The sequence below is a fragment of the Ambystoma mexicanum genome, chromosome 13, assembly GCF_040938575.1.
Source record: "Ambystoma mexicanum isolate Mex_15411 chromosome 13, UKY_AmexF1_1, whole genome shotgun sequence".
In the NCBI taxonomy this organism is placed as follows: Eukaryota; Metazoa; Chordata; class Amphibia; order Caudata; family Ambystomatidae; genus Ambystoma; species Ambystoma mexicanum.
The window spans coordinates 793010840-793034783 of record NC_090938.1 but is presented as its reverse complement, the minus strand read 5'-3'; the positions used below and the strand labels follow the sequence as shown (position 1 = coordinate 793034783).

At 49.2% G+C, this 23944-nt stretch overlaps 1 protein-coding gene across 1 annotated transcript in view; it reads left to right on the top strand.

The window, feature by feature from the left end:
* The first annotated feature begins 9464 nt into the window (after window positions 1-9464).
* TCF19 (transcription factor 19) overlaps window positions 9465-23944 on the top strand; it is a 45011-nt gene continuing 30531 nt past the window's right edge. Inside the window, exon 1 of the mRNA XM_069635184.1 lies at window positions 9465-11629. Coding sequence (XP_069491285.1) covers window positions 11347-11629 — 283 coding nt within the window. The 5' untranslated portion in view covers window positions 9465-11346. The remainder of the gene's footprint in view (window positions 11630-23944) is intronic.

Genomic DNA, 23944 nt, shown 5'->3' with positions numbered 1-23944 from the left:
GGCTCCAGCTTCCCATCAGTTGCCCCCACCCTCTGGAATGCGCTCCCTCCGCACCTCAGAGCCATTGAATCCCACACTGCATTCCGCAAAGCCATCAAAACTAACCTCTTTGTCTGAACTCTCAAAACCTACCTGCAACGCACTGTAACCTGTAACTACCCAAATGTTTTCAAGTATTTTTTTCTAGGGCGGCTTCAATGTAACCCTCAAGTAAGCACGCTTAACCACTGTTCCAGCGCCTCGATGTCTGCGGGCTGTTTGTGCGCTTTACAAATTCAAATAAATAAATAAAAAATAAATAAATCTGTTGGGAGCAAAAAACCAAATTGTTGTTTATTCTGACCATCGCAACCTGCAAGATCTGGCGAACCTGAAATGCGTAAACAGTCGACAAGTCCGTTGGCACCTGTTTTTCTCCGCCTATGACTTTGTCATACGACACCGTCCTGACATTGGTCATGGTAAAGCAGATGCTCTCTCACGCCTACAAGGTGGAGAGTCTCTTCCTGTGTTCCCTGAACACATCTTAGAAAAAAATCATGTCATCTGTCTATGTACCCCTTCAATCGACCTAGTCAGTGCCATTCGCACTTGGGCTTCTACGCACTCCGATGAAATGAGTGACTGGGATTTAGAGTATCGTGAAGGGTTACCCTTCATGCAAGGCCTCTTGTTTCTCCCCACCACGGACACACGCATTCAGGCTCTTGAATGGTCTCATGACGCCCCAGTCAACGGACATCCGGGACAACAAAAGACCCTCACACTATTAAGGAGATGGTGTTGGTGGCCGTCCATGTGTCGAGATGTACCCAACTATGTTCTAAACTGTCCAATTTGTGCCCAATGTAAAAATACTAGAGGACCCCCGTTGGGTCTGCTTCAACCATTGCCCATTCCTCCCCGTCCCTGGCACACTGTAACCATGGATTTTATAACTGATCTGCCGAGGATCCAGGGTCATGATACCATCTGGGTTGTGGTGGATGCATTCACCAAAATGGCACGTTTCGTTCCATGCACCGGCATCCCATCAGCACCAACACTAGCCAGATTGTTTTTCCAATCGATATTCTGTCTCTTCGGATTACCTTCAGTAATCATTTCCGATAGGGGCTCCCAATTCACCTCTAGGTTTTGGCGGTCCCTCACTCGCCTCTTGGGAATTGATGCTCGTTTCTCGTCTTCATATCACCCCGAGACTGATGGCCAGACCGAACGCTGTAACCAGACACTAGAACAGTATCTCCGCTGCCTTTCTCTCCAACATCAATATACCTGGTTCCAAGTTTTGCACCTTGCAGAATTCGCATATAACAACGCACCTCATTCTGCCACTGGTTTCTCTCCGTTTTATTCCATGTATGGGCAACATCCCCGAGTCTTTCCCATTCCTGACTTCTCCAACACATTAACTCCTGCGGCTGCTGACTGCATTAGGGATCTGAAAAGCGTACATGCTCAGACCCTGGTGCATTTGAAGGACGCCCAGACTGCCATGTGCCGTGCGGCCAATAGACATCGTGCCCCGAGCCCTTGTTACTCGGTTGGGGATAAGGTGTGGTTGTCCACCCGTCACCTACGGATACCTGGTTGCCGTAAGCTCCTTCCCCGTTTTGTTGGCCCGGTCCGTATTTCGAGGGTCATTAACCAAGTGGCCTTTCGTCTAACCATTCCTTCCTCTTGGCGCATTCACCCGGTGTTTCATACTTCTCTGTTGAAACCTTGCCGGCCCCTCACGAGACCACTACTACCGCCGGCTCCTCTTGTGCAAGGGTCCTCCGATGAATATGAGGTGAAGGACATATTGGGTTCGCGCCTTCGTAATGGGGTCTTGTACTACCTGATTGATTGGGCTGGCTTCGGCCCGGAAGAGAGGTCTTGGGAGCCTGCGTCTCATGTTCATGCCCCCCTGCTTGTATCACGATTCCATCGAGAGCATCCGTCCTGCCCACGTGGACGTGGGCCTTTGGGTGGGGGTTCTGTTACGATCCGCGCAGTACCGCCCACCTCCCAGCGCAGCACAACACCACCCACCTCCCAGCGCAGCGCAACACCGCCCATCTCTCAGCGACATCTTACCTACGGCGGTGGCCTTGGCCGAGCGCCCCCCTTCAGAGGCCAGGGTGCCGGGCTCCCTGGAAGAGGAAGGCGGCGCGTTACAGCTTGGAGACTGTGGCCGCGATGGCGCTGGGGTGGATTGAGCCTCACCACCCTGGCGTCCTGGTCACCTAGGCAACGCCCACGTGTTGCCGTAGGAGCGGCCCGCTCGTCCAATCATGTTGCTGCTCCCCGGTTGTGAGGGTCACATGATACGCTGCGTCGCTCACGTAACCCGAACACCGGTTTAAAAGAACGCAGAAGCTGAGTCTCCGCGCTTCTCAGCTCTTTCCGGCGATTCGAGTGGCGTTTTGTTGGATCTTGGAACTCTGGTTTTTGAACTCTGGCTTCTGATTATTTCTGGACTGTCTTTGCCTCCTCCTTGGATTTGGTTGCTTGAACTATTGCTTACACGGATTTTTGGAACTCTCTGGCGTGAATCATTGGACCTGCTTACGGATTTCGGACTTGGCTTTTGGAACTTTCAAGGATTGTATCTCTTGGATTTTGGACCCGGTTTTTCTTGGGACAATACTTGGAACTGCTTTGGAAACTCCCTGACTCAAGGGTGTTTTGGTTGGACTTCGGCTCAGCACCACGTACAGCCCCTAAATGTGGGGGTCCTGAACACCTACTTTCCCGGCTGTCTTCCCGTCCTGGTTACCCTTCCTGATTGGTAGGTCCCACTCCATTATCTTGATTATTGATTATTCCCATATTCTTTACCGTGTACTTACACTCACCTGCTTTTTCCTTTGCAGTACCTGGTGCCCGTATTCACGGCCCTTTTCTCCTTCGCTGGAGCTTGGGGACGGAGGTACCCATAGACATTGCAGAGGTTTGTTGTAACAGATAGCCACCTGAAGAGCCTCTCCTGTTTTTAAGGAGCGCACCTTTTATTCTGTGTCGCTGCTGCTGGCCTCATCCCTGTGTGGTGCAGACCCCCTTCAGATATCCTCATTCACAACGAAGCTCCAGGAATCGTGGGTCTGCGGGAAACCACTAGGAACAACTGCCAGGGCACCAGCTGCACTGTTGGACCAAGGTAGTGTGTTCTGCTTGAGGAAACTGGGTGAATCCCTTTTCTTCATTTCCAAGGCTTGCCCTTGTCTTCCCTCCTTCTTATAACTTTTGCTTCTGATCATTGACAATATCGAAGTACTTTTGGCTACGTTGAATCTCGAACTATCTGACTGTGTGATCCTCGGCAACAGGCCCCGGTGTCTCTCAACCTTGGCTCCGGCCCTTTGACTTTCGAACTCCTGTCTTTGAGTGTTTCTTGATTCTGCCTGCCTAACCAAAATATTGCCTGTGATTTTTGCCTCCAACTCCCTCTGGATATCTCAATTGCTAAGTGTGTTTTTACCCCGGTAGCATTTCATGTCACGGATACGCGTTTAACTAGTAGACCGACCTGTCAAAAAGTGATCGCAATTGTATTTGCGGTAACGTGTTTTGTTCTTAATACCGGTGCATTCAACACAGGGTACTTACCTTGGGAATTACTGTACAAAGTGAATTGGTTAGTTGTAGTATATTTAACATGTGGTTTTTATTGAAGTTTAATAGAAGTGTTGTGTTTATAACGAATGGTTTAAAAATAAATGTACTTATATTTTTCTACCTGAAACCTTGAGTCAGTGTTTGCTTGAGTCACAGTAATTGTGGTCCCTTTGTGTAATCTCTGCTACTGCTCATATACTCTTGAGAAAAGCCTGGCTGCTCTGCTACTGCTACCACTTTAACATAGTAGTACAGGCTTGTACCAAAGGTAAAACTTGTATTGCCACATGTAGTTTTAATCGTGTGTAGTGGTCCCTAAGATCACTGCACGGGATTCTGCCTAACAGGTTGTCCTATACTCGAGGAGAAATTGGTACAGGGCTCGATTTTCACATGATCCTTGTCCATGCACTATGCATAAACACTTGTTGAGCGTAAGCATGAGGCGTTCTGTTTTGCCAATAGCACGCAGCCACACTTTTGTTATTTTCCTGTGATTGATGCCTCGTTTCGCCAGAAAGTCTTCTAGGCACGCACTCTGGAATGGGGAGCCATTGTCTGAGCATATTTCGTTGAGGAAGCCATGGGTTGCAAAGAAATTTGCTATTACTGGAATGATGTCATGGAGGGTCAAGACGGGACAAATTCGAACCTCTGGGTACCGGGAACACTGATCCACCATCACTAGGAAGTGCGAGTCTCTTTGCGTTGATCCAAAATCCATGTGGACAGTTTCCCATAGCTCTTCACTTCTGGGCATGCACTGGATGGCTGGTTCTCTGATGTGAGGGGCAGCGGCTTGACACCACTTGCAGGCTCTGATAAAGTCTTCCACCTTCGACTCCAACGCTGGTAACCATACCTTGAGTCTGAGGTGACTTTTTGTTTTGGTTGCACCTTGGTGACCGTGGTGGGCAAGAGCTATCACCCGGTCGGTCAACTCCATAGGGATAACTATGTGGGGCCCTCGCAGTAGGAGTCTGTCGTCTGTGAAGGTAAGTTTGTGTTTGGACTCCTGCATTCGGGAGCCCAGGTCTTCCAGAGCGGGCTTCCATTTTCTTGACTCCATGGTATAGCGCAGGATTTGCAAGCACCCATCTTTTGCAGAAGCTGCTTTGATTTCCTTAAATGCCCATTGAGTTGGGGACAGAACTCTCTATGACGAGCTGTATGTGCTATTCAGCTGCCGCAATCTCCTTGGGGGAAGACTGTATTTGACAGTTTGTGGTGTCGAGACAAATAGTCGGCGGCGCTGTTTTGTCCTGGTCTGTATCTCAGGCCCACATTGTATTCCTGGAGTGCAAGCAGCCACTTTTCTATGCGTGGAGGGGGGTTTTCTGACCTGCCTGTCATGATGAGAAGAAGGGGTTTGTGATTGGTGACCACCTTCACTGGTTTCCCGTAAATGTATATATGGAAATGGCGACATCCCCACAGTATTGCCAGGGTTTCGTGCTCTATTTGTGAGTATCTTTGCTCTGTAGGCGAGAGTGCTCGACTGACATATGCCACTGTGTGCCGTCTTTGTTGGTCTGGGGGAGGATGGATCCAAGTCCTAACAGGCTTGCTTCCACAATTATTTCTGTGCTTTTCTGGGGTTTAAAGAATGATAGTATGCATTTGTCAGATAACGCTTTCTTGATACTGTCGAACGCCATTTGTTCTAGGGCTGACCATCTCCAGGCCGTTGACTCCTTGGTGAGTTTCCTCAGGGGTTCTGACATGGTCGCTCGGTTCTCTATGAAGTGGCCACAATAAGTGACCATGCCCAGGAAGCTTCTCACCTCAGATACGGTTTTCGGTGGTTTGGCCTCTTGAATGTCGTTAACTTTAGTTGGGTCAGTGGATATTCCTCAATCCTGAAAGATGAACTCGGAAAATGCAATCTTGTTTCTCAAAAATGTGCATTTCTCATGGTAGAGGGATATGCCCAGGGTATGGATCCTTGTCAGGGCTTTCTCTAGCCTTTCCAGGTGTTCACATTCGGATCTTGCATGTATTAGAATGTCATCACTTACATTCAGGGTACCTGGTAGTCCAGCTAGAGCGCTGTGTATGGCATTCTGAAACACTTCTGCAGCGGAGGAGATGCCAATGTTTAGCCATTTGTACCTATAGAGGTCAACATGGGGGGTGAAAGTCATGATGTACCGACTGTCCTGGTGGAGTAGGAGCTGATGATAGCCAAACCGGAGGTCAAGCTTCGAGAATAGCGTTGCTCCTTCCAGTTCTGCGATGATTTCATCGAAAGTGGGCGTCAGGAGTCTTTCCCTTCTGATTGCCTTGGGGGGAAGCGCATGTCCATGCAAATACAGACTTTGTCCGGTTGTTTGGGCTTGTGGGACACGACAATTGGGGAAACCCATGGGGTGGGCCCTTCGACTTGCTCAATGATGTTGAGGTTGACGAGGTATTGGATCTCTTTTTCTACTTTCTTTTGCAGAGGTGGAAGGGCACTCTCCTGTGTTTCAGGGCCACCGGCTGGAGTGTATCATCGAAATGGACCCGGATTGGTTTTCCTTCCATCCACCCTATTCCGGTGAATATATCCGGGAACGTCTGCAGCAGTAACTGGACACTTCTACAAACACTCCATGGGCGAAGTGGATGAGGCTCAGGGCTTCAGCTGCTGCACAGCCAAATAGCGTGGTGTGGGTACTTTTGTGACGAAGAACCTGGCTCCAATGGATACGCTATGATACTGGACAGCGGTAATGAATGTGCCTTCCAGTGGTAGAGGAGTGTTGCCTCCAAAGGTGAAGATACGCACTCTTGTGCCTTGAAGTGCAGGAGGTCCTGTAATGTCTGATATTGTTTGTCAGCCATTATGTTCACTGAGGATCCTGTGTCGAGGAGTACGTGAACGGGGGTATTCAGGATGGTCACTGCGCATCACGGTTGGCATTTGCCACACCTGCCGACAGTGAGCAGTGCTGATACATAGACAACATCTTCTTCATCCCCCAAGCCCGCAGCAGGAGGGTCCCCTTGTGGGTCAGTGGACGTGGTGTTGGCGGATTGGCTCGTCTTCTCTTGCAGGAAACCACTGGGGCGTTCTTTTACTCTTGGCACACTGGTTGGGGTTGAGGCTCGGCACACTTGCGCGAAGTGATTTGGGATTCCACACCTTGTGCATGTGTACCCTTTTGCTTGGCAGTCTTTCTCATGTGGAAGATCATACCCACAATGTGGGCAGGGGGCTGGAATGGTGATGTTCCACAGTTTCTTCTGCTGCCATGCACTTCTTGTCGTCCTACTGAGCATACTTCTTCAAGTTTGAATGATTTCAGGGCCAACTCCATTTTGGAGGCCCTTACATCTGCCAGTTTGTGGGAGCGTCCTAGTTCGCAGATCCTGGGGAGTGTGATTCCTGGCTCCCACAGAATTTGTTTCCAAAACTTTACAGAGTGACATCCAATGATAATTTGGAGCCCCATCTCCTCTTCTTCATTTTCCCACCCACATGTCGATGCCAGGTGTCTCAGTCGACTGTGGTATTTCTCTAGGTCTTCGTCACTCTGCTGCAGGGCAGTGCGCATCACAAATTTCTCATAGTCTGTGTTCACCATGGGGGCGAAATAGTCCATCAGTGCCTTGATAGCTGCGTTATATGCGTCGTTTGCGGGGCATAGGATCTTAAACAGCTTGTGGACTACGGGCCCCGCTGAACAGATCAGAGTACACTTTTTAGTTAGGTCGTCTTTCTCCCCTGTGGCGTTGAAATACATATCTATGCGCTTCCGTCATTGTTCCCACCGTGGTCCCAGTGATGTTGGGGCTTCGTTGATGTTGAATTCACATAGGGGTTCAAATGAGCCACGTTGTTGGTATGACCCCCCCTTGCAGGCATGGGGACACGGCTGCAGCGTCTTCTGCTGACATGGCTCTTGATGTCAGGTGTCAGCGCAGGTGCTGTACTGGGGTGCACAGGCACTCCGAGAGGAGTCGTTGCCCCTGTTTCTTGAAAAATACAGAGGGCCAAAACAGAGCGCAAATGCGCTCCTGGGGAGCCGCTGCCCCTGTTAGGAATGTGGGGCGTCCTGCACCGGTGAGGTGGGTGTATAGGCACCTTACTTCTGTATAACGCCTCCTTGAGTGAGGTGGTTGGCAGAAAGATGGGGGTGGCATCGCATGAGCACTCTCCTGTGAGAGCCGTGCTGGTCCCCAGGGTGACTGGGCCTTCACCTCACTGGTGGTGGGGCCGGAGAAGATAACGCCTTGGACGTTCCAAAAATTCTGGCGAGGGCCAGTTATAAGCAATGCAAGGCCGTATGTAGGTTAGGACCCCATACGGGTGTGCCGGAGCACGATGCCGCTCGGTCGCGGGCTGAGGGACAGCACGATGTGTGGACCGGAGGCCCAGGAGCAACAGACTGCCCGATCGGCAGGCGCACCCACTGGGTTTCGATCCTCGTCGCCAATGTAATGGGACTGTGTGCTCTGTGCACGTGGCACAGCACAGCGCGTAATGAATGACAGGCACGCTCCTTGTACTTCACAGGCCCCGCTTCCGTCTGTCTGAAAGGGCGCGAAGTGGGCCTCTTTATTTTTAAATCTGCGTCATGATGTCACACGTCATGTTGCGGGTCAGTGACACTACAGGCATATGAGGGACTTGGTGGGTGACACCTGTCAAAAACGGGTGAGTTCCGAGTTATGAATGCAGATCAAACTGTGAGTAATGTACTTTTGTTTGCCCGAGAGGGGCAGATGTTGCGACCGGTAAGGACATAGCTAAGACAGCGTGATGAGCGGTCTCGTCACGCTGGACATGGGGACAAATAGAAAGGAAGCACGCGTGCTCAGCAGTTTCTGCTGCCTTTGGCAGAGAGAAAGGGAAAGTGAATAAAGTCAGACATTTTTTTCTCTGTCTCGGTGCTCCTTATTTTGCACACGCTTTTCCCACAGCAGCGGCCTTGGTTACCAGCAATCCTGTATGCATCCGAGACACGAAAAATGACATGCCAACATTCTAGAGTTCCTGAGAGGGAGATTTGATCACAGAACTAGAAAGAATTTAATTTTCCCATGGGCTTCGATTGGATTATAAGTATTTTTGGTGGGGGCTAGTAAAACATAGCACAATTTTTAATTGAAAAATCTGTAGTCCAAAACATCTGGAACTTAGGTGAAAGGTTGCAGACCCCTGCATTGGGACAGACAGTAGCAGTTGTGCTATGGTGTCAATAAGAGTCCTTTGTGATTCTTGTTCTTCCATTTGGAGAGTAGAGATGTTCATTGCTGAAGTGGACTGGAGTCTCCTCTATGTCTACTGTCGTCCACTCTGTCCCTCCTGGCACGCTCACTCACAAATCACTATCACCCTTAATGGCCACCGACAATCACCCTTCGCAAGATGGCCGACGCCCGCTGACGTCACCTCGCGAGTCCATCCTCGCCCCCTTGGAAGGCTGCGCGCGCCAAGTTTCAAAGCGCCGCCGACGGGAATCCTCCTCTGGCTCGTGCCCCGCCCACGTGACGTTGGCCCCGCCCCCCTGTCTCCGCCGGAAGCGGACGGAGCAGTGTCGGCTGGGGGATCGAGGGAGGGGGGTGGCGGGAGCTGGCAGCTCTACCCGGGAAGCGGTTATCAACTAAGTGGGGGGGAGGGAGAACTCGAGCGGTCACAGGGGTTGGGGGCCAGCACGCTCTCAACGCGCCAGCCACTAGGAAACGGGGAGCGGACGGGGGTCTCGTCTCAGCGCCGCAGGGGTCTCTTGGGAGTGGGGAGGGAAGCAGCGGGTGGTGCGTGTGAAGGGGCCCCTTAAGTGTTCAGCCTGCGGGGGAGAGGGCTGGGCGGGGCTCTGAAGGGGCTAGTCGGAATATAAGGCTACTCTGGTGGTGGGGGTGGTCCCTGGGGGGGTGGGGGTGTAGATGGGGTTCTGGCCCTCAGGGTAGGGATTTCGAGGCAAGAGGGGCCTGGTCCTAGTTTTTAAGCGCTATACAGAGGAAGCAAAGTTCTGGGCAAGGCTCTGAGGCAGCTAGTACTCACAGGGTGGGAAAAGTTTTTAATGTTTGTACTCTGGGGCAGGGTTCTGAGGGTGGTTGCACTCAGGGGGGTGTGGCACATTTCAGAGTGAGGTTTTACTCAGGGGTGTGGCAAGGGACAGCAAGGCGTATTGCCCAGGGGGTGGGACACTCTTCTGAGTGAGGTGGTACTTTGGTGGGGTCTGGACAAGGTTCAGTGCACCCAAGGGACAAGCTCAGTATTGAGTAGGTCAGTCCTCTGGGGAGATACTGAGCCAGGTTGTACTCTGGGGGAGGTGCGCAGTTCTTGGTGAGGGCGCACTCTGTGGGACAAGGTACAGAGTAAATGTAATCAGGTTGTAGGGCAAGGTTTTGGATGTGTTGGTACTTTAGGCACTGGTCAGTTTTCTGATTTTGAGGTTGCATTTAGAAAAAAAAACGTCTTCAGAATTTAGGGTGATGGATCTGGTCCCAAGATGGTGATGGGAACATTTGACGGTATAATTTGAAAGACTTTCCTGAGTGGAAGTGTGACTGAAGGATGGGATTAGGGCCAGCATTTGAGTTGGCAGATAGTCTAGTGCCCGGTTGTAGCCAATTTTGAAAGGTCCATCGATGTGTTCAGACACCTGTCCGGTGGGAACATGCTGTAACTCAACCCGTGTTATCCGTGGCATGCTTCAGCAAAGTTACCCTATTGGTTGAGGAGTCTGGGCCTAACCTTTGATTGTAGAATGACCATTGAAACTAGTATTTGATGACCTTGGTATCCCATCAAAAGTAGGTATTGACCTCCGTATCTATTTAGGCCACCTATCTTCATGAGAGCATGTGTGATTGCTGTGTTCCTACCCCCTTTTTAATTGATTTGAGAATAAGGAGAGGAGCTTTTGCAATTCAGCCTTCTAGTAGATCAGGGATGTCTCGGAATTATCAGCAGTGTATTATATACACTCCACATTCTTGATATACATTTAAATTCTCCCTTGCCCCCTGCTGGAGGTGACAGTGGCAGGTTTGTTATTTCTCAGGGTTGGCATGAAAACTGATGATGGTTGTCTTTTTAAATGGATGGACATTAGTCTTGGGAGAGAGACAGTCCGCTAGCTGTTAATTAGACTGCAAGTATGCAGTGCACCAGAGGACACAATGTGTGCGCTGGGCAACACTGTGAGACGTTTGAGGAGTTTGCACTTCTCGGCCTGTAATTTATGCACTAAGGCAATTTATGTGCGGGCACTGCCCAAACCAGCTGCTGTAATTTGTGCCATCTGTGCCACCATTTTGTATTGCTGAAGGCATACGAAATGTGTGTGTGTGTGTATATATAATATTTATATCTTAAAAGAGCTCATTTTTTTTATCAGTTTATCATTAGTGCTTTTTACTAGTGCTGAGATTTAGTAATTTAAATAAGCTTGGTCGGATGAAGCAATTTTTGATACCATTTGAGACGTTTCTGTGCTATGAAACGTATGGGGATTTGTCAGAGTTGTTGAAGCAAGAGATGTCCACTTTAAATTGTTCTCCTTTTGCACTGTTTTCATGCAGCATGGGTTTTCTTTAAACTCTACCAGGCTAGCCCCAAAGAGTACCTTTTTTGAAAGAGGTGTTTTGTGTGCTGCTAAAATCTAGCTCAGAATGCAAACTAGTCTGCAAGGTGTGGATTTAAGGTAAATTCAAGATATTTAGTCACGGGGTGGGTGGTGGGGGGGTTGATTGGTAGAGGTTGGATACTACTTCTCTTTGCAAAAGCAATCTGTGAGGGGGGGGCTTGCAATGCTTTCGGAGGCGCTGCCCTGCTTCCAGCTCCTGCGCATTGGCCTGGACCCAGCGCCTGGCAGCAACAGCCCAGTCTCGCAGGACCTCTACACCTTCCGACCTGAGACTCCTCGCTGTACCTTTCGTCTGGGTCGCCGGGCAGAGGTTTGCGACATCACTCTTGTGTCGGAGCGCAACCCAGAACTCATCTCTCGTGTCCATGCCGAGATCTATGCGGAGAGGGAGGAGGACGCGCTTACTGGAGAGTGGAGAGTCTACCTGGTTGACTGCAGTTCTCATGGTAGGTTGGGCTCATTCTCTTCCCTCTTTAGCCTTCTTCACACTTATTCTATTTCACTTGGTCACATGTCTGTCTTGATAACCTATGACTTTCTTAAAAGTAGCATCCTGTAAACTCAAAATCCCAAATGACTCACCCTTGTTTCTGAACCTATTTACTTATAGTTGATTTTAGAAGTTATTAGTTTGCTGGTATCCTGCCGGGAAATCTGGTGCGATACCAGCAAATGGTATTACCGCTCCCGCTGCCTGGTATGCTAGATATTCCAGGAAATTGCGTAGGCCTCCACGGGGGAATTTTCGGTATTACTGGCACGCTAATTCCACACTGGCATACACCCCATGCCCCCCATTCTCTGTCAGATATAGTCTTTTTGAGGCGGCAGTGGTGGGGGCAGGCGGAGAAACTGATTCTGGGTCTTGTCACATGATCAGGTAAATGCAGGACGAACGAGTGAGGGGAAAGTGCAGAATGTGTACATGCCAGGGCCCTGAGTCAGTCTGCCTGAGAGCCAGGTGGCACATGCATGAACCCACAGAGCGACCACGACGGAGGCCAGACGAGGCATTGGTTAGTTTCCCCTGAAGAGCCAGTGTTGCACTCCTCGCTGCAGTGGAGTGGGGTACTGGCTTCCATAACCCCAGGAGTAGCAGTCCACTACACTAGGTCTCGCATGGCCTCACGTGTACCCAGTGTGGTGTGCCCTCTTTTGGAAGTGTGCTGCTGCGAAGCTCGGAACTGCTCCCCGCAGCATGCTGGCCCTTTGTTCTCGGGGTGCCCGTGGCCCGCAGGCTTCCCTCGAGGAAGGCAATATAATGGAGCATCCAGTGGAGTAAGAAGCAGCGCCTTTTTCCAGTTGCTGCAACGCCAGGCGGCTCTCAATAGGACGGGTCCGGTGCGTTTGGTACATGCTTGCCATCCTTGGGAAAGCCTCGTGCTGCTGGCACTGTGTGGCAAGGCTCTTTCTGCCCGCCTTGCTTTCCATGCTAAATGCAAAGCGCGCGGCTTAGCGTGCAGCCCTACTAAAGATGCCCCCCTCCCGTCCCCCTTGCTCTGTGTGAAGCCGATTCCGATCTTCTCCTGCGTTTCGAATCCTGACCCACTCTTCGATACATACACGTTCCTTGCCGCCCCCGGCCCCCTTAGGCCGTGAGGAGTGTCTGGAATCCTGCTACATTGGGTTTCTTGGGGTGAACTGTCTTTTTATGTTTGGCTGCCGTGCTTTCTCTGTGTAATGTTTTCGTGGTCTTAGTGGGGGCCATTGCACGTCTCTGCTCTTGCACTGCAGTGTGTTGGGGTTGTGCTCTGTCCATTGTTGGCTGTCCCTGCAAACTGGTGTAGAGCGTGGCTTTGCTGCTGGCCCCTCTTCCCAGTCGCTCTTCTGATGCTGGCTGCTTCTCCCTCTGGGATACTCTGCTTCTAAACTCATGGCCAGGCTTTCTTCTGCACAACAGCCGCAACGTCCGCGTTTACTGACGCTGTGTCCACACAGTCATGTCCTCTCATACGTTCATCGGCTCATCTTTCATGGTGCATGCGCTGGGAGTAATACGTGCTGCAAGTATTGCACCCAGCGTCGCAAACTGCGGGTGTTTCTGGTGTGAACACACATCTCCTGCTGCTGCCCCTAAGGTATTGGGCTGTGAATGTTTTCTCGTGGCGAGAGCGCTTCTCGGGTCTCTTGAAAGTACATGAGCCATTTTATTGATTGTGTAGTATCTAAAGTCCTAGAACGTTGTCTTGCCATGATAAACTTGTTCTGTTTTTCATTTGTATGTCTAGTCTTAAACTGGCCCTCCTTGGAGAAAACCCCGAAGCTAAGGTAGAGATCTCGGGCTGCCTGGCATCAAGGGACTGCCTCGCCTTTCCTTGCGTTGCTTCCAATTAGATGCCTGGCAGCTAGGCCTGTATGCATCTGTCGTTGCTTCACACCTGGTGAACTGGTTCCTGCGGCACCGAGGTGCTTTGCTGGGGCTTGCAGAGATCGGGGTACCTTGACGCTTTCTGTGCTTAACCACATACACGCATCGTATTACCACTTGCTCGGTTTGCAAGCTTTCCAGTTTTCTTCCCTAGTGTCGCACCAGGCCAGACCAGTCCATTGCAGTGGTGCTGTCCCTAGGCATTTCAAGCGCTTTGCATCTGCGGCTTCTGAAGCAAGCGCTGATCTTTTCTTCATTGGTTTACTACATGTTGGGGAGTTTTCCAATGGCCCTCCAGACAGGGTCTTTAAGCATATCTTCCTGCCACACTGTTGGGGAGCCCGATGCGTTTAAGGGAATCGCTGAGTGGTAGCTGAGTAGCCCAGGCTTAAGTCAGGAACTGGAGTCATGTGGTTAAAAACTATATTCTACATTTTTTATTTATGCCCACTGAGGGATTGTCCAGATATTGTTTTTATATATACAAATATAATTTTTATTTAAGGATCAATACACTTGCAAAGCTATATCTTGGGCTGAAAAAGCACTTCTGTGGTTGGCAGTTTCTGTGGTTGGCAGTTTCCCACGGCGGTTGCTTTGAACCGGTACAGGAGGGACCCTTAGACCCTTGGCAAGGACTGCTAATCGTGATCAGATCCAGGGTCTGGGCCAGAGGAGCTGGACAAGTGCAGATCAGCAGCCTTTGGCGGTTGCATGCAAGGTTCAGATCTTGTCTTGGGCACAGAATTTGGCTTCTGAGGAAAAGGGTCTGCTTCAGAAGAACCCAAGGAAGAACGCAAATCCAAGAAATGCTTGCAAAGTCACACCATAGAAGAGTCTATCCGGTAGGAGGACTGGGAAGAGAGTTTGGCTGTCCTGTTACTAGAGAAAATGCATCGTAGAGCCCCAGAGCTCCCCAGGCAGGTACATTGGAACCAGGGTGCTTGCCTGATGTCATGGGATTAAGTCTCTCTGGTTGGTTCGGGAGTCCTGGCAGAAAAGGGGCACCAGCAATGTAGTCGTGAGCTTCTGGGCAGGAACTGTAATCTAGTTGTTTCCACCAGATCAGGGGGAAGGAGCGCTACTGTTGGTTCCTTTTTGTTCTTCTGGAGAGGCAGAGCTTTCTGATTCATCAAAGGATGTTGGCGCAGTGCTTCGGTCCTCACTCGAGCAGCAGGCCTTCCAGGAATGCTGGTGCAGAGTTCCAGCTGTATACCAAGGGGGTGCTTTTATCTCCTCTTGGGAGACGGTGAGTGAACACAGCACCCAGTCAAACATCAAGCATCATTCAAACAGAAGGGTAGTCAGCCAATGGCAGGCCTTCCCACCAAACACATCCATGCATTCTGGAAGGGACTCAAAACGCAGGAATAAATCCACACTATCTTCGATGGGCATATGCTAGTCAAAACTGGCTTCAAGCAGACTGCAACCCCCATTGATGTGGTACAGGCACCCAGTGGCCAAAGATGGCCACCTCCTCTCGCACACAGTGGGATACAAGATGGCCATGGGACCCCTTCGGCCTTCCAGGCAAACAAGGGCCACCTCCATTTTGGCGGAGGAGATGGTATGGGGCCAAAAGGGACCCAGCATGGTCAAAGGGATTCCACCCTGTGCAACCATATCATACGAGTGAAAAGGCCACCACCAGCCTAGCCACAGGTTACCTTCCCAGAGACACTATGGGGTGGACAACCTTGGGCTGCTCCTGCATTCGTGCAGATTTCTGCGATTGTGTGTGCTTCTTATAAAACCCGGTTAACGGCTGTTCTTAGCCCTGGTCAATAGCTTGCTTGAATTTATTGAACATTTGTATGGCGCTATACATCAGTGTTCGCAGGCGCTTGGTTCATCTTAGTGTTCTACCTCTTGAAGTTTCTCTTATCCCGTCTAGATTTTCCAAAAATAGCACAAACCCCATTGTGATGACTTTTGACTTTATACTCTACCCACTGTCTCAAAGCAGATCAAGCTGTCTGTGGTTGCCAACAGTGTCCACTACCACTTTCATCTGGGTCAACAGTGCTTCTTCTTTTCATCTGGGTCAACAGTGCTTCTTCCTCAACTTTGCGAATTGCTAACCAATGTACCAAGTAGGAGCTTTCCGTGCTGTCCATGTTTGAAGTATGGCTTCAATTTTCAGCACACTGGGTGCATATTTGCCACTGAATACGGATCTCTTTATAGTGCTGATTGTAATTTTTTTCTTTTTTGAGTGGGCCATATAAGGGTTTGACTCCAGGCCCATTGGGTGCGAGGGTGTGCGTTGTAGTTACTGGAAGAGATTCTCTTTGCACTCAGGGTTGTTATGCGAAGGTATGCTACATTAGGCTCCCTCTCATACATTTAGGCCTCAGATCCTCCATTTTGTCTTTCCCTCTGCACTCTGCTCTGCAGAAATGCCCAAACCCCTCCTGGTGCAGATCAGACCAAGACCCTGTAACAAGGCAAAGGGACCCGTCGGATCTTTGTCAGAAGTAAGATGCTGACAGTTACTGTGAAATGTCATGCCAAGTAACGCCCCCATTGTGAAAATACTATAATATATTAGTGATTGCTTATGATATGCTATATAACCTGTGCTCCAAGGGAGGCTGCTTAGCTCTGTGTGCTGCCTGCAGGCCACTTGTCCTTCTGTATTTTCCTGCTTCTCCGCTGATGATCTAATCTGGTGTCTCGTATCCTTATTGCTGCAAGCTGAGGCTTATGTCGAGGTGGCTCTTGGGAAGGGGCCAACCTTCGCTACCACGGGTGCTTGTCCCCATGCCGGTAAACCAACCCAACATCCTTGTTGAGAAGCTTTTTGAGTAATAATTATCCCACAACATTTAAATTATTTGTGTTGTCTGCTTAAACTGGAAATCTTCTGGGTCTTTCAATGCTGCTTGCGAGCAGTGCTTTGCTGCTTTTGCTCCCATCGCTTCCTGGTGGGTGTAGGACAGGGTTCCAAACTGAGGGGTGCTTGGAGCTATTTTAGCTCCTGCATGTAGCCTAAAAGAGCCTGGTTAGTTTGACACCAACAGCCAGGAGATACTTTTGGCTCCCCAAGCCAACTGATGCCTAACAAACATACCTATGTGACATTAACTTTGTGTTAAGAATGACCCATGAATTGAGTATTAGGACACATCTATATGGCATTAAAAGCAAAAGGGGTAATAATGGACACCATGTTAAGTTTGTATTTTATGCGCAAGTTACATTGACGGAACATTATGTGCAGGCTCCTTGTTCCCCATCAGTAGCTCCTGCTCACTGATTAATACTGTAAAACTAGGAGCTTTTTTTTAGCTCCTGCTTATCCAATCCTAACTTTGATCCCTGTAGTCCCAGTTTTCCCTAGCAAGCATCTTATAAAATTGCTGAGAGCTAGCTATTTAATACCCAGATTTATACTACCAGCGAGAGATGGATGTAGGTTTTAAATGGTTTGAGTCCACTATATGTATGCATTAGCCAGGCCTGTAACATGATTTGCCTCAATCTGACATCACATCAGTCACTTCATTAGTCGCTTGTCATCCACCAATGCGCCGCTCTTACTCAAATTCTCCATCGAAGACATCCACAGGCTCGAGGCCTCCCTCACAATTGATCCAGTTGTGGATGTCTAGTGCTTTTCTGAATCTCAACCCCTTAAAGGCTGAATTTAAAGGCTGAATTCCTACTGCTGACCAACAACACTGAGGGCTTCACTTTCCAGCTGACCACCTGTGCCAAGTCTCTTGGCTTCTACATTGATATACCTCTCCTTCATGGAGCACGTAGCAAGGAAGACGCACATTGCATGGTACCAACTCCTTCCTGGCGCAAATCAAGCCCTTCATCCCAGCAAACAAATTCTGATCTGCTGTCCAAGCCCTGGTCCTCTCACACCTGGATGGTGGCAGTGCCCTCTTGAAAGGCCTTCCGACGACCTTCATGGCACCCCTTAGATGTGCAATGCATGCTCCAGCATAACTCGTCGACCCTCGTGGAACTTTGCTGGCTCCCATGCAAACATGTATCGCATTCAAATTCTGCTTCATCACCTAAAAGGCAGTTACCCTTCAAGTCCCCAAACTACCTCATGAAGAAACTCTACTTGCCCGGAGACCTACGATCCACAGAAGACAGGCCATCTGTCTATACTCCCTGACTCTGGAGCCTTCTCCCATCAACACCAGGCTTGGTCTCTCCCTCCCTTCTACAGGTCAGGAGGAAAGACCTCAAGCCCCAGTACCTTCATCCACACAGCCACCACTCTCCATCTAACTTGAGATTGGGCTGTCTGCTCCCTGATTGCGGGTAGAGCCCTTGCGGCCAGATTGCCCGCTCTGCACCTCCCTGTTGACTCCCGTGTTTTGCTCCTGTGTGCTCTGCTTCCCTTGCTGTCCACTCCGCCCTACGACTTGTAAATCTGCCTGTGGCTTCCTGGAGTCAGGTCCGCGCCCCAATAAACACCCTAATAATTACCATGGCATCCGCACAGGCCAGATGTTCTGACTGCTGGTGTTGGCAGCTTATCCTTTTGGGCAGTAGTTGCAAAGCTGCTATGGAGTGAATGTACATAATGTGCCCATCATGGCATCTGAGGCACTACACTTCGAGCAGTTTAAAGATACGTGCCAACAGTAGGTAATACTGGAGCACACTGTCGGCACAAACACTCCTTTTGGCAGGAAATCCTGATTGATTACTACCGGCAACCACGTGGCATCAGGTAGCTGTGCCAAGCACGTCCACTAGAATATCACCCTAGTTTCGCTGGTATATTGAGTTTTCCAGGTAAATATTATGGGCCGAATTGTAGGATGCCGATGCACAAAGATAATGTAGTCAAGCTATGCCCTCAAAGCCCATTCAGACTACCCTTTTGTTCATCCTGCTTTTGTACGGTGGAGTCCAGCTAGTCTATTCTATTTTTAACGCAGCACTTACCCTTCTTGTGTTGCCCTGCCCAGCTGTTTGGTAGGAGCTCTTGTGGATATAGCTGCAGTACGTTACCACCTGAAGTGCATGCCCCGTTCTTTACTTGACTCTGGGAGCATGCATGCCCCCCACATAATGCTGTGCAAATTATTTTGCAATGCTCTACTTTGCATTTGGAAAGATACACTGCCTACAAAGCTTGGCGGGCTCTGGTTGATGTGACGTTTGTGCTATACTCTATATGTAACTTTCATACTTTGCTCTATCGCCTGTCCAGTTCTGTGCCTTTTACCACCCCCCCCCCCAAAGTCTGCGGCCTGCACTCCTAGCTTATCTGCAGTGCAGTTCTGCCCAGACTGCAGCATAGAATTAACTCCGGTCTAGAGCCAAACAAAGCCCTAAACAAGCCACAGAACCTAGCTTGTCTCAAGTTCAGAGCTGTGCAAAACACCAATCCCAGCTCAGAGACCTGCTGGACTTTGAGCAAGGCATGTCTGGAGGTCCTTCTGGGTTCCTGGCATGCCAAGTGGCCTACAGAAAGACTAGCAGATCCCTCCAACCCTGCACAATTCCAAGAAGGTATGATCCATCCCAACATCAGTCCGGCCTAGATCTGAACTTTCCCGAGCGCGTAGTTCAGAGTCCGGCCTGAAAATATAGCTCCTCCACTCTGTCTGCAGCGCAGATCTCTTTCAAGCAAAACCCACATTATCTGGAAACCCAGCTCTGCCCCAGACGGGCTTTCACACGATTGGCCCAGCCAAGAGGTTTGCTCATGCCCATATCTTTATCCCATCTTGGTGGCCACAGGCGTAGTCCAGCTCCTTGCAAGATGAATGTAGTGCTGAGCCGAACATCCGGCCCACCTCCTCGAAGAACCATGCACAAAATAGCCCTATACAGGTGCAGAATGTCTCCCTCCTTCAAGGGACCTGGTGACGTTCAAAATTCACATTAACCGCCAAGTGACCCAACTATTGAGTGCCACTTCTAGAGGTTAAAAAGTCGCCCCTCGTCAGTGGATATGCAGATGAGGAATGATGCCTTTTTGAAGAAGTGAAATGCAAATAATTAACAAGGAGGCAGAGTTGTTTGAAAATGCTGCCCCTAAACCGTCCAGATGAACTATATTATTATTATTATACAGCATTTAATGTCTAGTTCTAAAATGTCTGTTAATCCCATTTATGCATAAAATCTAAATGTACTCCAATGAAGTATTTATGCAATTTACATAAATGTGCACCTTCCTATTTCATGTTGTACCGTTGTATAGAGTGAACTGGCGCATGCCAAGTTTGAGGGGGATCAAGTTTCACGACCACTCTTGTTTAGTTTTTTGTTATACTTGACGTCCAGGCAGGCGCACAACGCCAGTGAGCTACCCGGGCTTCGGGGAAATGGCCAGATCAGGGGGGGGGGGGGGGGGTGAAGCCCGATTAGCGCAATGGCGTTGGGCGAAAGGGAAAGGGGTTACTGTGTTGCTGTAGGTACATGCCTTCGCGCACTCACGGCAACACTTTATAGCTGCTAGTTTCCAGAAAGGCTTCCTTCGCCTCTCTGGCTCTCAGCCCCTCCCACGGATACGAGCGAACATATAAGGACGTTTTTGTTCATCTGAGCGGAAGAGGCTGATGTGCACACCTGCTTTTTGTTAGGCAGAGACTTGAGGGAAGCCTTTTCTGAAAGTAGCAGTGTTAAGGGTGTTGTGTTTTAACTCAATGCGTGTGAATGAGTGTATGATGTACGGGGGCTGGGTGTGCCTGTGTATAGTGAATGGGATGTTTAAGTGAATGAATGTATAATAATTGCCTGTGCGCCTGTGTAATGCTGGGCTGCTACCATTTGATACTTGGCCCCATGCCAGAAAAGCCTTGGGGTTGAACAGAGGGAGCGGAGCCTCCAAGTTTGCCACGCCCGGTTTAGAAAGTTAGCCGCCCAAAATGTAGGTTTTGTGGTGCCCGAGTCCAAGGACGGAAATGACTTAACACCCTTTCAGATGACACAATCATTTCCCTAGAAAGGTGCCTGTACAGTGGCAGAAAGAGGAGATGCAAGTGGCGAGCTGGTTTGAGGCTGCGAGCAAAGTGGGACATAAACAGAGTCCATTTTCTTATCGTAAAGCGTCCGCAGGGGAGCGCTTACCTTTGCACTTGTGCAGACGAGTCCTCCGGGCAATTTCTGTCATTTGTACTGCAGAGTGCAAATGAGTGCAAAAATACATGGAAAGCATCTTTACACTTTTCTTTTGCACTCCGCAGTGCAAATGGAGTAAACGCTGCCTGCCATGCAAGCATGATGGGCAGTGTTTAAAATGATTTTCAATGGAATCAGCCTGTTTCTTTCTGGTGCAGAACAGCAGGTATATCCCATAGGAAATAATTGGTTTTACACCATTGTGAAAATCTCATGCTGGCGTTCTACTGGTGTATTGGAATGTGGAGGGCAAATGGGAGGTGGAAACATGACTCTTGTTCCGTCTTCAAAAACAATGCGAATCCCCCTGAAAGTGAATGGAAGAGGCATAATGAGGTTTTTACTTTCTTGTTGCCTATTCCCTTTCTCCCATTGTGGTTCCCCCACATTCACCTTTTTCCTCAGTATATTCTGGGTTCTGTCCCATCTGACAGTAGGCATTGCTACATGGGATTATATACATGGGATTTGCACAGGGAGACTAAATAAAACATGCTACCTGATAATTCTGGCCTCGAAACTTCAAGGGCTTCCCGAGCACACTTGGGGGAGGGGGGGCTGCCTATCGCAAATCCATTCTTCCAATAATTCAAGTTTTAGTTTCAAGGTACCAGAAACTGCCATCACTGGAACATGCTTGTTGCCACACCTTTTCCCTCATCTAGATGAGCAACATTAAGTTTGATATACTGCATACCATTGCACGCGCACCCCTTATACAGTCGTACTTCCTCTACCACAATCCCATAGTATCTTCCGGAGCACAATGTGCCATTTTCTTAGACAAGTTACCACTGCTAAAATTCCACTACAGTGGTGATTGGTGTAGTATGAAAGCTTTATAGACCAACAAAAACGCAGACCTTTGTAAACAAACTATAAAATACCAACAGGGCTTGTTGCCCTTGATGACTGCTGTATCTTGGACAGAGCGTGATTGCATAACTTTCTATATCACTATCGGTGGTACATATCGATTCATAACATTTCTGCAGAGGGGGACTGGGGGAGTAATTATGGTTAGCAAGTCTGTGAGATGCGGAATTGCTGGGAGATATTTTGGATCTACTTGTTTCTACACAAGCCTGGCACCAACCGCTACCAGGATCAACTTTTGACTCCCTCTGCAAATCTGTACAAACTATTATTCCCATGAAACATTAACACGGTCCGTTTGGACATTTGTGTGCAAGTATATTAGGAAACCTATAGACGACATTTAAAGCTTGAGGGGTCTCTGTAATGGACACAAGTAAAGTTTGCCTCTCATGTCAAAGTTATTTGTGGCATGCCATTTACAAGCTTCTTTTTCTCCACTGGCTCTTGATCGCTGGGTGATGCTTGATACCAAGGAGTTATATTTAGGGGCCAGCTCATCAAAGCTTTATTTGGGTGACTGTAGAATCTGCTGCAGCGCTCTGAAAGAGTGCGTATAATGGGAGTAGATCCTCGGGGAGTCTCTTCCTTGCGGTGGTTGAAGCCCTGTCGGGTTATCAAGCTTTAAAAGAGTTTGTTGCCTGCACCAGTGATTTTAGAAAGTCTATTGTCGCAGCAATACTAACATTAGAAACAGACCTCTGGCTGAGTCCTGTGTCAATGGAGCATCAGCCAGGGATCACAATATCAAGTTGAAGCTGCTAGCTGGGCACAAAGCCACCCCCCCCTTAAATTCTGCACATACACAGCACCCCATTTCGTAAACACCAGGAGCCAATTATCAGTAGGCAGTGATGGGTGGAAATTCTGAGGCCTGGGTCAGTGGAGTGAGGCTTTGAGTGCCTCGTGTGCGATATCTGGCAGCTAGCAATGGGAGGCGATGAGCGGGTATTGGGACAGAGTAGGTCTGGCAGATATAATAGCAGGGTTCTGCAACTTGTGGCTCTTCAGATGATTTGGACTATACTCCCATGATCTCTCACCATTGACCATGCCTGTCCACGGTGGGAATTGTAGCACAATACACCTGGAGAGCCAAAGGTTGCAGATGCCTGTATTATTGCAGTCGCCCTGTCGAGTGGCGTACCATGGCTGGTAACGTCGCACCAGCCTGGATGGAGGCCCGCTGACTGAAGGGAGGATTCATGGGCAGTGCCAAGGCAGGGTTGATGGCTAGTCGCACCCTAGGGTGCCATCTGGGGTGTGAAGTAGTTTCTTTACAAAAATATTTGTAGGAGACTGCCCTTGCTTGTATTGCGTGAGCCCAATCACCTGGAGGGGCTCTGGTGACTGGAGGAAGGCAGGTGGGACACTGGCAGTTCATGCCCGCGCTTCCAGCCACCTGATTGACTAAGCGCCATTCCTCGGGTGCAGATGGCAGGAGTGCTCAGAGGGACTGTTGCAAACCGAGCTCACTGTACATTATGGATGCCAATGGATCAGTGGGTTACAGATAATAAGATTTTGAGTTAAGACTATTTTACTCTCTATACGGGAGTAAGTTAATTACCCACGGGCATATTTTTTACGCAAGTGAAAATATTTTCATTAACAAGTGGGTGTTTCTTGTAATCAAAACTTCGTGACTCCACATTCTTGAAAGTGGAGACTATGCAATAAGCCATCTTTACATTATGCAGCAGGGGTCCTCTTTGAGGAATGTGCTCTCATACACTGATGAGACGTTGCAAGCATCGATATTAAGATTGGATGAGCAGGAGCTAAAAGTAGCTCCCGATATTGAGTACACTTCAGATGCAGGAACTACCTTTGGGCAATTGGGAGCCAGTGAAGTGTGCCACAAATCTAATGCAAAGTCTAAATCGGGCCCGTTTATAGGATCGCTGTTTCAAATCTTCTTTGGATGTGTTTTGTATACTAGTTATAACACAAGTATGTTTAACACCACTTGCCTTGGGGGTAGCCCCCGCTATGTGTTGCTGTCATGATAACCATGCTGTAGAGCTAGGCTAGCAACTTTAAACCCTAAGCTGATCCGTGCCTGTGGACATGCCTAGCAGGGGCTCCCTATTTTTTATTTGTTGGGGGTATTGGTGCAAATGGGCAGATGCACGACTTGGCTGGAGTCAGTCTTTTGTATTCAGAGCAAAGATTTGATTCAGGCTGGAGCATGCAAGGGCGGATCTGAGTACATTCAGACCCTTTTTCAACAACCTGCATTTATCCTTCTTAATGTTAAGTCTAAATGCTAGCTGTGTGATACAAGGACGGCTTGGGTATCTAGAAAAATGCATTACCCCATTGCAATCAGGTCATGAGGCCAGGCCCTAGGTATTCTAGAACTCGTGGCGCGCATATGTTGTTTGACTTGGTGCTGTTGAATTTT